This window comes from Hemibagrus wyckioides, linkage group LG14, assembly GCF_019097595.1.
Source record: "Hemibagrus wyckioides isolate EC202008001 linkage group LG14, SWU_Hwy_1.0, whole genome shotgun sequence".
In the NCBI taxonomy this organism is placed as follows: domain Eukaryota; kingdom Metazoa; phylum Chordata; class Actinopteri; order Siluriformes; family Bagridae; genus Hemibagrus; species Hemibagrus wyckioides.
In genome coordinates, this window is record NC_080723.1 from 17957758 (window position 1) to 17972660 (window position 14903).

Sequence of the window (14903 nt, forward strand, 5' to 3'; positions counted from 1 at the left end):
TGACGAATAACACTTGCATTATATTACAGTGTTCAAAATAACATCTTCTTCTGTATTTAAAAATGAAGTAAAAACCTTTTTTTTTTTATCACTCTGTACATAAACATAAATGCTGGATATAAACATACTGCAGTTCCTAGGCATCAATTTGACTCTGCAAGAACAAACTGAACACCCCCCCCATATGTTTAGTCTAATTTAGTTGTGTTCTCAGTCGTGTTGCATGAACACAGCGTGGGTTCAATATCAGCTCACAACCGTGGGTGTTCATCCAAGACTCTGAAGACTAACTAAACACTAAGCAGTTTGTTTTGTTCTAACTTATTTCTTTCTGTTAGTTTTCCTGCATTATTAAATAACACTGTGTATTTCCAAAGCAGTTGAATTAACACATGGTGTTGTAGATGATTAAGTTACATTGCAAGTGTCTTAGTTCAAGACTGTAAGGACCAACAGGACAGTTTGTTTTGCAATAAAAGTCTACTTAAGGCTTATTTTTTTTTTTGTTGTTGTTGCTGTGCTGGACAGTATTAAACACTGACAGTGCTGAATGAACACTTATAATAAGGACAAGAAATAATAAGCATTAGGATGTCTGTATGATTCGCGCAGCTGCGTGTACAGTGATCTGGGAGGTTTTTTTTCTTAAATGAGTGTAATGCTGAAGGAATCGGGGACAGTGGAGGATGTCCTTGGGGTTTAGGTTGCTGCTGGATGAAACCTGAAGCGCTGAGTGTGTGCGGCGGAGGGAACGGCGCCTTCTCGACGTCAGCGCGCGAGCGCGGCACGGGGCTCGCGTGTCACTCAGCCCCGGTTTGGCCATCTCACATCGAGATGGACACAGCGGAAACCACACGGCTCGTTTAGAGTTTTTTTTTTTTTTTTGCAAAACATCCTTTTCTTCCTGCATGGATTGTTATCCAAGCTGAGGAGCATTTTACCGAACCCTAATGTGTGCAAGAACCGAGGAGTTAAAAACGCGCGCGCTGGGAAAAAAAAAAAAAATAGACAAGCTCTCAAACCCGTGCTGTAAGTTATTTCTTATATAAGATGCATGGAATGGCAAGAAAGGAATAAGCTGATGGAAAAACAGTAGGGAAAAGGTGCTTTTCCCCCCTCTTAAGGAGAGTATACTCGGCTCTTGGGAATACAGATGTTGCCTGCATAACGCACAAATCATGTAATCTGGCACTGATGCGCTTTACGAGGGGATTCTTCACTTAATTTAACGTGTCAGTGTGACTGAAACGCAGCCGTGAGCTTTGGATGACTCTGGATGGCTGTGCTGGAAAGCTGAACATGTCAGTGACCGGAGAATAGAAGAGGAAAATTTAGGGTGAGTGACAATAATAATAATAATAATAATAATAATAATAATAATAATAATAATAATAATAATAATTATACTTTTGACATGAACATTGTTTAGGTAGTAAAGATTGTTTATTAATTTGCAAGAAATTCATTTACACACACTGACTTTTGATATGCCAGAACATAATTTGGATGCAGCAAGGAAACCAACTGATGCTGCCACATGTCTTCAAACAACATTGTGGGAAATAAATGTTTGAGGTTTTGGCTGTGAGAATACTAAACAAAACCTCAAGTACTGAACAGGAAAAGACACTGGATGCCAGTGAGCTTATCACCTATCAGGTTCTGTGCTCAGACTTTCAGTGGGTTCCTGCCTGTTATGATGCAGTAATTTCTGGAAGGAAAAAAACTGGCAGTGATGGATTTGAATTTAACAGTGATTGACAGCGGTTTGTTGGAGAGTGACCAATCAACGCAAGTTCTCACCGGCTGCTTCCTGTCTCTCCTCATTCTTTCCACCCTTCTGGGAAACATGCTAGTTTGCGCAGCGGTCACCAAATTCCGCCATCTCCGCTCCAAAGTCACTAACTTCTTCGTCATCTCACTGGCCGTGTCAGATCTGTTGGTCGCCATCTTGGTCATGCCTTGGAAGGCTGTAACAGAAATCGTTGGCTTCTGGCCTTTTGGCTCGTTCTGTGACATCTGGGTGGCTTTTGATATCATGTGCTCAACCGCATCCATCCTCAACCTTTGTGTTATCAGTGTAGACCGGTACTGGGCCATTTCCAGCCCATTCCGCTATGAGAGAAAGATGACTCCCAAGGTGGCATTTGTGATGATCAGCACAGCTTGGACCCTGTCTGTGCTCATCTCCTTTATCCCAGTGCAGCTGAACTGGCACAAGGCACAGCCAGCAAGCTTCCCGTTGCAGAATACTTCTCATGGGGCACCTTTATTGGACAACTGTGACTCTAGTCTCAACCGAACCTATGCCATTTCTTCCTCCCTTATCAGCTTTTACATCCCAGTGGCCATCATGATTGTGACCTACACACAGATTTACAGAATAGCCCAAAAGCAGATTAAGAGGATCTCTGCGCTGGAGAGGGCTGCAGAGAGCGCCAAGTTCCGGCACAACAGCATGGGCAGCAACTGCAATATGGACTCTGAAAGCTCCTTTAAGATGTCTTTCAAGAGGGAGACCAAGGTGCTAAAGACTCTGTCTGTGATAATGGGAGTGTTTGTGTGCTGCTGGTTGCCGTTCTTTATCCTTAACTGCATGGTGCCGTTTTGCGAGCGTAACCTTCCCTGTATCAGTCCCACCACCTTTGACATTTTTGTGTGGTTTGGATGGGCAAACTCTTCTCTCAATCCCATTATATATGCCTTCAATGCAGACTTCCGCAGAGCTTTTGCCATTCTATTGGGCTGCCCTAGGCTTTGCCCGGGTCACAATGTCATAGAGACACATAGCCTGAACAAAAATTGAAATTACCCTGCTGCAGGATTCTCTTCCTCTACGGGGTCAGAGGGTATTCTTATTATGTGAGGGAACCTGCTCCAAAATGCAGCCTATTGCACATTCCCCACTGCCAGAACAATCATCTGTACAAGAGGGGTGAAGGGATTTGGGATTAAGGCTCTGAGAAGAAAGACCTCCTGCTGTGCTGGGCACCAGTTCTGATGTTTCTGTTAAGGGGATAATCTTTATGACAGGCAGTGCTCCTGACTCCAAAGACTGATTGCCTTGAAATCCTGCAGCTACGGACTATTTCAGGCATGAGCAAATCATACAACTTCAAAGGACTAGGCCTTTAGGAATTTTGTATATGCTTCTCTGTGAACACGTCTCACTTACGGACCTTACGAATGAGAATGGACAATGAAGAATGTTTATATGGAAAGGAGTTTAAATGTGACTGAAACCTGCATAATGAATAGTCTATATATAAAGTGGAATTGAAAGTAATGACTTCCACTGGGAAACCACAGAAGACAATGGGACATACTTTCTCTTGTGCTCTTCTCTCTGTAGCTCATTTCCAGTTTTTAGGCTCTAAAGGGCCAAGACTTCACTAGAAAGTAGGGGTGGCTGGTCTAAATGGACTTGCAGGTTTTTCAAAGATAACAATACATCAGTATAAGGTTTTATTTTTGGCATTCACATCAGATGAATTGCTGTTGAAAAATGTCTTAAGGTGGATTATATTTTTTTAATTCAAGTGCAACAAATGTTTGTAGGAAATATCCACAGAGTGGTATAAGTGATAGTCATGTGAGGTGGGTTAAAAGGAGTGAAACACCACCTAGATGTGATCTCCATTTGCATTTCTCTGACAAATCTGTAACACATCATCATCAGCAGTGAGAAACTGAAACAGGACTTTCATGAATTTAGGAAGTTGAATCATGAACACAGCTCCCTATTTGTCAGAATAGTGTCTATGTAATAGTTTATCCCATGTCATAATTATTATGCCATCAACGAGACCTTGTGATAGAATGCGTTGCTCAAATCTAAAAGTTTCACTGTTGATCAATTAATAGATACTAGATTGTAGCCCTAGCATTTTAACCAACAATCACTGCCAAGAAAAGGTATGACATTTATTTCTTGGTAATTGAACATCAAGATTAGTATAATATGGTTGGAGAAAACTGCAGAAAAAAATACATCTACTTTTCATAGCATACCCACTAAACCTTACATTATTCATAAGACGAAGCTTTATATCCCAGCTTGTTCCAAAACAAGAGGGCAGATGGTCAATTACGAGATGGTTGTTCCGTGATTGTCATAATGAATATGTATACTGTTCGTTGGTGCCTGTGTTTCTCTAAACTTGCTTTTCTATTACCAATCTCTGACAGCTAACTACCAAGACAAACACAACAGATGGTCATTAAATATGAAAGCAGAGGTGGAAATGAATTATGATGAATAAGCCCCAGTGAATGTGTATGTGGGTTCGTTGTGATTATGACCGCAACTGTGTTCAGAAGATGCCTATGCTGCTCAAAGGGTGTTCTACCTTCATCTCAGCAGCAAACAGCATCCACTGCTATATTAATTATTGTGAGTTATGTGCAATTCTACAATGTAGCTGTATCGCTAAAGTGCTTTGGGACCAAGAACTGATGATGTTTAAAAGAAATGGTGGCTGATTTTCACAAAAGTTGACCTCAGGAGTGAGAATATGATGTTAGAGGTGTGCTTGCAGTATCAAAGTGTTTACAGAATGGATGTCAAGATTATGATTAACTCCCTCTGTGTTTAACTCATGATGGAATGATCCTGAAGTTCATCTATCAAGAACACTATAGTACACAAAATTAGCTAAATGTAATTGAAAGCATTAAAATACAAACAAGTTATCAGTACGTCTCATCATCTTACTGTATCACTGAGAAAGTGGTGTCTATTCACTACCGCCGTTGGAGTAATCTAGGTGATTTAGATAATCACAGTAAATGTACTATTATACTGTATGTAATGTGAGACATTAAGTAAAAAAAGCTACTAAATTCATTGTGGTGTACAAGTAGCTTCATCTCAGCCTGTGCTGTGATCAAAGATGGATTTCGTCAGTAGAAAGACCCAGAAAAACCTCAGACTAAATAAGTGGTCATGCTATCTGCAACCCACAGTGTCAGAACTTCTTTTCCCTTAACTTTTTGTTGAATAAAAGTTTGTGTTGGTTTTGTTGCCATTCTTTCCCTGTCTCGTCTTTATCTCACGTAAGAGTGATGAGAGCTTCCCCTGTCAATGCTACACTGTTCACTGTGAGGAGAGGCCCCGAAACAAGCGCCTGCTGCATGTCACACTCTCTCTTGTCCTCGGTGCGATGAGATGTGAACAGGAAACAATAGCAGACAGGAGAAACTGGGCCTTGGCATCCTTTACGATTTCATTAGTTTCTACAGCGCTGTGTGACAGAGCACTACTGACATAAATACAGATAATAAGCTCAAGCCCAACTGGAGGAAGTCCAGAATCAGGCAGATTTTTTTACACAGCCAGTCTTTGTGACTGTGTGTTAAATTCGACCATGCACAGTAGGGCCTTCCACGCTGTCATTAGTGGTCAGACTCAGATTGAAAGCTCTCATGTCAGACACAATGGGCAGCATATTGAGTGACTCATTAAAGACTAGACACAGAGTGAAGCACCAATATCACAGCATGTGAGTCACTGTGGTAATCCAATGCTGTGTTTGGCATCTAAGCCACACTTACAAGCCCAGGTAGCAATGGAAACACTTACTATAATTACCTTGCTCAAGTTCATTAGTATTTCATGACATGCTCAGTGGGGAACACAGTCAGAGCAGTGTTACACAAACACCAATGGGGTGTAAATTTAATTTTTGCTCATTGAAGGATGGCACCCTAATACCTCATGTTGCTGATTTTCTTACAGCAAGATTAGATTAACGAGTGTAATACAATAAACCTGCGTGACATAATGACAGCGTTTCCTGTATGGTTTGCTCAGCACATCCAAATTAGCATAATATTAAAATCTACATTTTTATGTTTTCAATTTATGATGAAATCACACATGGGTGAGAGGCATGCTGTTCTTTATTTAGAACTAGTCTGTTACAATTCAAGTGACTCTGTGCATGACCACTGGATGTCAAGGTCACTGAGTAGCTTTAGGGAGTTCTATGCTGGCAAGTGTGTGTGTGTGTGTGTGAGAGAGAGAGAGAGAGAGAGAGAGAGAGACAGACATGCACAACCTGTATTTTAGAAATATCTCCAACTTGGACAAAATGCTTCAGGTCCTGTAACACTGGGGAAGTCCAGCAGCACTGATGCATTAATATGGAGAAGTCAGGGTGTTTCTCTACTGGTTCCCAGGGTTAATGCAAAGTCAGAGTGGAGCCTGGGAAGTGCAATCAAGTGCTTAGATAAATCATATTCACTCTTGGTTAAAAATTAATAAATTGATATTGTAATGCTCCCAGAACTAATGCATTTGTAATGGCTCATATGACATAGCTGTGACAAAGTAATGAGAAGAGCACAGGGAGCTGCAGCAGACACGAAGGGAAATGTGTCAGCTCATACATACGTTGAGTGACACTGATGCATGTTCCACATCCCTGTGGCTGAGTGTGTCTGGGTGTCTCAATGTAGCCAATGATCAGAGTCTTTGTTTTTCCACAGTGGGCTGATTTGAACCTCACCAGCATCGATGGGATTGTTAAACCTGCTCGAATAAGCATCATTCAGCTGTTGTTGCTGCTTTCGGTGTCCTCTATGTGTAATCTGTCTTAATAAGATGCCTTAATATTCTGCTTAGTCATCATTTTATTCTGTGAGCTGACAAGATCAAGTTATTTCACTAGGCTTTACTAAATTGAAGTCATAAGAGAATTCCTGGCTACAAACTTAACCTTTCCACCTAACCTTAAGCACTAGCGAATTTCCCATAAATCCATTCATCCTGTATTAGAAAGAAGTCAGCCAAGACTTATAATCTTTTCTTGGCCATGGAAAAAAAAAATCTGTTGGTTTTTATATATGTATGTACTGTATAACTCAATATTTCCAAACATATTGGGCATTATGATCAAAAGGCCTTGAGAACCTGTGCTTATGATGCAGCAGGAGTTGAATCCAGCTAAAAAAAAAAGCATATGTGGTAAAACTGAACAGTGCAAATAATAATACTGATGTTGGAGTGTGACAATGAACATATATAATGCTTTACGATCTACCAACTAAAAACCAATACAAAGAAGAAACACCATTCTGCTTCATGTCTTCCACTTTGCCCTTTATATTCTGATACATAGACAGTCTATCAGTATTATCAGTCTTTCTTTTCACTTTCTTGTGATTCAGCCATTCAAATCACTTAGTACATTTTCTAGCCATCATACGATAGCCTTCAAGTCACCAGTTTAATCATAATCCACAGTATAGACCTTCAGTTCAGGAACACTTTACATAGCTCAAGGTTAATGATACTGTATCCGGTAAAAAAAAATTATGTAGACGATCAAACTATGAACTCATTTATTCTTTACCTTTTCAGCCTCTAGGATAAGAGCAACCCTTATAGCCAAAGTAATCAAATAAATTCACATCTTCATGAGTCAGAAACCCAGATCAATACTACAGTTTTTTCAGCTTTAACGCTAAAAGCAGCTTGCCTAGCCTCAAGTCCATCCTTTTTTTTTAGGTCCTTTAAATTTCCTAGAACAGATGGATCACAGCAGAAATAACTCGTTTGGATACCCTGTATACATTGTATAGTGATAAAAACTGCACACATTTAAATGTCTTCACAAGTTAAAAACTCCATTTTCAGATAAACTCAGGACTAGCGGCGAACACCCTGCATTTTTCAGAACCATTAAACAAATGAATGCTTCTGGCCTTTCCAATACTCCCAGAACAAATAACTACAATTCCCCCAGCACTTATCACTCCCAGCCTAAATAACCCTGAACCACCCGATGCACCTAGAATTGCTGCTAGATCCTTACAGCGAGAGATGTACCTCTCTTCACTGGTATACCCCTAATCTAATCGTCAGATCAAATCGCTTGTACCAAATTACCCCAAAGCATCAAATCTCTAGTTTATATAACACACTCTATTAGCCTTCACAGTTGAAATGACTTTTACATCTAAAACCTGTTTAGCACGTCAAATAAAGGTATCTTAGGTATCCCTGCCCCCCCCCCCCCCCAAGAACTGGTGCCAGTGCCTGTCATTACCCAACCTCATTATGCACGGAAATGAGCAGAGTGCACCATGCGGGTTCTAATAACACAACTCCCTGCAAGGATAAATCAAAGCAGCCATCAGGCAAACTTCCCCATTAATCCTCTCTGATCCACACGTCCCATTCACATGTCAGTCCCAAATGCTACATCTGCCTCACATCTTCTGCTATCCCAAAGAGGCCCCATGGTGATACTTAATAGGGATGAACATGTTTCTTTTGAAAAATAAAAACATGCATGAGTTAGCTTACTGCGTTTACACAAAATCAATTGAGTGAGGACACAACTGTTGTATAAGTAGTTGCAACCGTGGTTCATATTGGGACCTTAACAAAAGTTTCGTGTGAAGATAATGAACACAATGTCGCAAATCTTGCCTTCATTAATCTAACGCCGTGCTTGTCAATCACGCTTAGGATTAAATATAAAAATGAGATCTGATATTAGCATTTTGGTGGTCTAATAGCTTTGCAATTCCCCTTATTAAAGAGGCCCAACTGAACCCTTTATTGCCTTTCCTGTTATTGGCGCTTGCATGAGCAGGGCGATAACTGTAGAATTTAGCTGATGAATAATCATCATAATGCTGATTAGACGTGGATGGATTGGCATTTGAAGGATGGTGCGAAGGGAAGCCGTGTCATGTTTGAATGGATGAAATGCTAATGCAGCACCCTTTGGGCATGCTCCTGAAGTGCTGCCTGTCCAATCTGACTCATCTCATCACATCAGTGCCATTTGCAGACAGATGCCCTCTATCATCAGAACAAGCAAGCAGCGTCGAGGGAGAGAGCCAGACACCAGAGCAGGAGAACGAGAGAGAAAGACAGCAAGACAGACAGAGGAAGAGACTCAAACACCCCGATTTCCCTCCGCCTAACTACAACCTCACACCCCACCTCTGTATTCCTACCGCTCTTATAGTCGATACTTTTGTTCCTACTGTTGCTGTGAACGTTCCTGCAATTATTATTAATTGAATTAACAGCCAGCAAGAGTAAAAATGGGTCCTAGAAACTTTGAATCCGGACACTTTTCTAGGACATGAATTAGGACAAACTCTAATGGTTCTACGGCAGACTGTGCCAATTCCCTTAACCAGAAAGGCAACTGTTACCTCAGGTGCCAGTTGGACACGTTTCAAAAAGTGTGAAATGTGTCTGAGTGTGTCCCGAACCCCTGCTGCCGCTGACATTCAGGGCTCCAAGAAGGATGTGCAGCTCTCAAGTAATGAAGGGCTTACTTTAGAGAGCACCTGAGCACCAAAATACTGCTACACAATCATCTACAGCACAAAATGGAGGAAAACATTTGGAGGAAATACCCTAAGAATTAATTACCATAAAAATATCCAGGATACTGGATGTACAAGACTCCAGGTTGTCCTCTAACTCCAAGAATCTAAGCTATGAACAATTTTCAGAATCACCCCTTGAAGTGTTATTTCTAAGTTACAAATAAAAACACAAAACAGTATTAAAACATTATGGGTCAAGTGGTCAAAGCTACAACTTGAGTTTACTTACAATTTTTTTTTACTTAAATGTGCATGAGACATATTACGGCTGAGGGCCCGATTATTTAGCAACACGCATCCACTGCAGAACCAAGCTGTGCAAACATTTCATTGTTTGAACATCTCCGAATTATGTTACACCGACCCTCGGTAAGGAGGACTCCAAAAAATCCATAACTACAGGAGAAAGCAGTAAACAGCAGGCTAAACCTGACACCACAATAGCCGACCCCCCGTCGTACAACAGGCAGGTAGCGATAATAATAACAACAACAATAATAACCATTATCATAAGTCTGTTCCCAAACCACAGCTGTGAATGTTCAGAGAACTGGCTTGCGCCCTACATGCTGTGCACACATCTAAAACAATCTCCCCAAATACTGATACACCAGCCAAGACTGGACAGAGATTATTGTTTCCCATACGAAAATCTATTTTTAGAAAGCAATTTGCGTAAACAACTCTGATGCTAATGATAATCATTTACGGCAAAAAGGAGATAGCACGTTTTAAATATAAACCAATACTAGACCATGTCTTTGTAATAATAATAATAATAATAAAAAATAATAATAAAAAAAAAAATAATAATAATAATTTTCTACACTAACTTAGAAACTTGACACCAAAGAAATTGTTAAGAATTCAGCGTTTCCAGAATGGGCTCTGGATCCAGCTTGACCCTGACCAGTAATGGCTACTGGAGAAGAATGAATAAATAAAGAAATAAATGAATTTTAAAATGTAAACTATGTATAGAATCTAATGTTTCTACAGAAACTTAATTTGTCCATGTTTTATAATGACACTTTGTGATATAGTGTCCGAAACAACACTGTTTGAGATGCTTTAGGACTTTTGACCAGAAGTCATCAATCATGTCTAGACTGACTGACTGCATTATGGGAAAATGACATAAATTTTACTCTTGTAAACTATTCTGGTAAAGCTGTAAATCCACTCTCAAGTGTTGCCTCAAGATATAGAATAAATACAGAATAAATAAATCCCAGAGAATGGCAAAATTTTAATACAAAATGTCTCAGTGGTCATGGAAACAGTGCCATCTGTTTTATATTGCTGTTTTATAGCGCAAGACTGATTAAACAAACCTCATAAGGATTGCTTGGTATCCCCAGAAATAGAGCCTTATAATTTTAATTCTTTGTGTCAAATGCATTTATTATTTTTTTTAAACTGTCCTGAGGAAACCCTGCATTACTTTCAGAAAAGGCATGAAACAGGATGTCATGTGCCCTGATGAATCCAGCATAGACTGATGATTCAGTTAAGACGAAAAAGCCACTATAACAGATTTGAGGCGAGGACGCACAATGGCACAATGTAGGCCACAGCGATGAGCATTCCCAGGAGGCCATTCGAGAGAAAGCAAATATGTCTGTTTTTTAAAGCACTGCAGTGTATACTTATGTAACAACCGACCTCAGTGTGTTTGCAAAGTCCGGGGCAATCCGCTGCACATTCTTACTGTTGCTATTCCTTTATCTGTCTGATCAGTTGAACAATTCCTATCAAAGGAACTGAGAGTTCAGCAAACATCATAAACCCCCCTGAGACCCACATTCCTCCCTCTAGTGCTTCAACCTGTGACCTAGTGAATCTCCCAGAGAATTCCCAGACACTGCATTTATCACAGCTTTGCAATCACACTGTCTGAGCACAGAGGGCACAGTTTTTGTTAGAACAACCCTTAAAGCATGCAAACAAGGACACATCCTAAGAGGGCAAGGTTTTGTATACTTTATGTCTCTCTAAAAATAGCCCCATACAAGAGCACTTCTCTCTTTTCAGTGCGGCAACTGCGCGACCCAATTCTATAGATGGCTCGCTCCCAGCAGGATTGGGGAAGTTAAGGTGAAGCGCAATTCATGGGTGAAGGCATCTAATGTGGCTTTATTTTTAGACTGCTACATATGAGAACATTCACAGCCTGGGGAATAAAGTCACTGGAGTGTAAGGCCTGGTTTGGCAAAACAACATGCACTTCTATAGCTACACGGATGGACTACGGAGTCCGTGATGGAGAGATGCAGAGAACACAATATAACATTCTCCGACAGTAATGGCCGAAGGGAGGGGGGAGGCAGATCTATAAAGGGTTAGAAGATGGATGCCTTTTCTTTCACAGGCATACCTATGTGCAGTTTGTATTTTTAATGTTTTGATAGAGCTACAATAATAAAACTGTTTCATAGAAACATTATTCCCTATATTGTCATACACTAAAAATGGTTGTGCTGTGTTTCCGTGTTAGCTTTTTTGCGGCCAGGATTTTGACTCCCCCTTTCCCAGACAGATTGAAGAGCGGCTTGGCTCCACCCACTTTCCCCTAAACTCATTAATGACAGTTTTAAGGAGTGGGGGGGGCTGGTTAGGGGTAAAGGAAAGCTATTGCATCATCTGTATGATACATAGAGTGGTGAAAATTAATTCAAGCTGCTAGTACATCACACTATCCTGGCAAAACAGTATCATGTGGATGAGCTTGGTAACATAATGATTTCTAACTGGGCAAAACTGTAAAATCCATATATAACTTGCCATACTAATCTGGTGAATATTATTACAGACTGCCTTATCAAATATTATGCCTTATCACAGTTTCTCTCATTGCTGTGGATAAGAACAGTGGTTTCAATCCTCTGTACAATACACAGAATGGTGAATACACATCACATGCTGCTAGCACACATCTAAAAACAGCTGATGTGGGAAGATCTTACAGGACAATTTCTTCTTGTGAACCTCAATTCCCAGCTCATGGGAGAGCGCATAAAGCAGGATCTGTGTCATAAAAAACACACACCTGCTCAAGTGCTTTGAAGAGAAGATGATGGGATTTACCAGAATGATACACTCAGGAACAAAAGGCTGTAATGTTGTATGCTGTGCTGAGGGAAAGCTTGCTGTTTCCCCTGCTGTTGTTTCTGTTCTTTTCCACAGTGCTTCGGTCGAGAGTGCAGTGTGAGAAACCGAGACGCTAGCTCAGCCTTTTGCTGGCACTGTTCTAGGTCAAGTTTGAAATACACTGGGGCAAAAAGAAAGCAAAACAAAAACAACACACAAATCTACACTGTTCCTGTGGAGTTTACTTTCACCCAAACACACTGTGCAGAATTTAGCATTATTAACATATTAAATTATATTCATGACCAAAATTTGCAAGGATTATATAATGTAAGAATATTTGAATGCTTTATTGTCAACTGTGGGTACAGTTTTTAAAAATATAATAATTCATGTGTTTATTTTATCACTATCAGTAGTTTTATCCTAGTCGGGATCATGGAGCCCATCCTGGGGTCAGTGGGAAAAGGAATATACCCAGGGATGGGATTGTCCATTGTCCACTGTCCATTGCAGGGCAACATATTTACACACACATTCGGTTCTAGAAAAACTACTTAGGGTAGGTATTCACCCAAATAGGTGGGAGGAAACTGGAGAACCTGGATGAAACCCATGTGAAGATGAGAAGAATATATGAAACTCCAACTCCAAGTCACCTGAGCTCAGGAGAGCTGTGAGGCATAAATGCTACCTGCTGCATGGGTGCTGTCATCCGGGTGTAATAATAATAATAATAATGATAATAATAATAATAAAACTTTTGGTCCTAGTAATATCTCTCAATATCATCAACACTCTTCTGTTTTGGCACCTGGGTGGGCGAATTAACTTCCCTTAAACATTCCAGCAGCTGAGTCACTGGCTGTCTGGCGTTTCCTGAAATATTTAAAAACTAAAAACTATATATATACTCGTGTACTTTTCGGGCTATATTACCTCCCATCAGAGTTTTAAACTGATGGTATTCTTAGTCTGTGACCAAGTGGACCAGTATTGATGTATTCATAAATAAAGACTTCTACACTCTTCTAGAAGTCTCTATAGAAGGGTGCCTGCCAAATGCCATACATTTACATGTAAGTGAGTTACACTGAACAAAATATGTAAGTACAACGCAGCCACACAGGATCATTAATGAGTTGAAAAAATCATTACCAACTTGGGCAAAATTGTCAAGACTTCAAACATTTTTGGCGGATCATTCCATATACTGAGACGTTTTTCTCAGACATGCTGGCTGTAATACAAAGACTTGAATAGGTCACAAGGGCAGACATGGACTTGGACATCAACTGCTTTAGAGGCAAACATGAGAATGCTTATAGCAATATATGTACAAATAGGAAGCCATAAAGTGGAAGAAGCCATAAAAAGGAAGCTTATAAAGTGGGGAAGTGGTAGCTTAGTGATTAAGGTGATAGACTGATGCTCAGAAGGTTGTGAGTGCAAATCCCAGAACCCCCAAGCTACCACTGCTGGGTCCCTGAGCAAGGCCCATAACCCTCAGTTGTATAAATGAGATAAATGTAAGTTGCTCTGGATAAGAGCTTCTGCCAACTGCCATTAATGTAGATAAATTTGTCATTTCAGCATTAGGCAATAAAATAAAAGGACTTAACCTGGTTAAATTATAAGGATGATGAGATCATATTCACTGGTGCTCCCACCAGTTCCGCTCAATTTTCAGCAAAAATAAAAGCCCCTTAGAATCTACCCAGTAAAAATAAAAGTCCATTCATTTCATGCTATCAAAATATTATTAACAAAACTTAGAATCTTCTTCATTCCACAATTACAAAAGCACAGAATTGCCTCAATTCTCCAAGACTAAAAATTCCAAACTAATTGTTTCTTGTGAAAACCTTAAACTTTTAAAGAATTGTTGTGTGAAACTTTTACTAAGAAATTTCTCAACCGAGAGCAATAGTGGAATTGACCTCATTGCTACAGATAATGGAATGTCTAACAAATGAATGTTGACAGTGAGTAGTTAATGTGGAAGCAGCCTGCTGTATTCACACACACAAAAAAAGCAAAAAATCTCAATGCACAAGGTCATAAACAATATAATGAAACTGATGGTGTTGCTGATTTTTAAAGATGAAAAATGATCTAAACGCTCAGTTGTCAACATAGTCTATGTACATAGAGAGCGAAAAAGCACAACATTTCTTGGTAGTGTTTACTACTAAACTGGAAGTGACTGTGTAAGTCTCTGAAGCTTTACTGAAAAGATGAAACCTGTACCTCCAAAAGATCATCAGTCATCAGTTTGTCGTTTGCTGACGGTGGTATGAATTGTTGCCTGTCATGTCGTGCCAAAATTCCCCACAAGTGTTCAGTTCGGTTGTGAATTGGTGACTTTGAAGATCATAGCATATAATTTATAACACACCATTTAGCGAAATCTTGTGCTACGTGATTTCTTATCTGACTTTAATGCCATTGGGGTG

General features: G+C 40.0%; 1 protein-coding gene across 1 annotated transcript; it reads left to right on the forward strand.

The window, feature by feature from the left end:
- The first annotated feature begins 470 nt into the window (after window positions 1-470).
- drd1a (dopamine receptor D1a) lies at window positions 471-6130 on the forward strand. The gene is made up of 2 exons (XM_058407504.1): window positions 471-1336; window positions 1495-6130. Exon 2 carries the CDS (start codon window positions 1736-1738, stop codon window positions 2804-2806), a length of 1071 nt encoding a protein of 356 aa, XP_058263487.1. The 5' UTR covers window positions 471-1336; window positions 1495-1735; the 3' UTR covers window positions 2807-6130.
- The last annotated feature ends 8773 nt before the right edge of the window (window positions 6131-14903 follow it).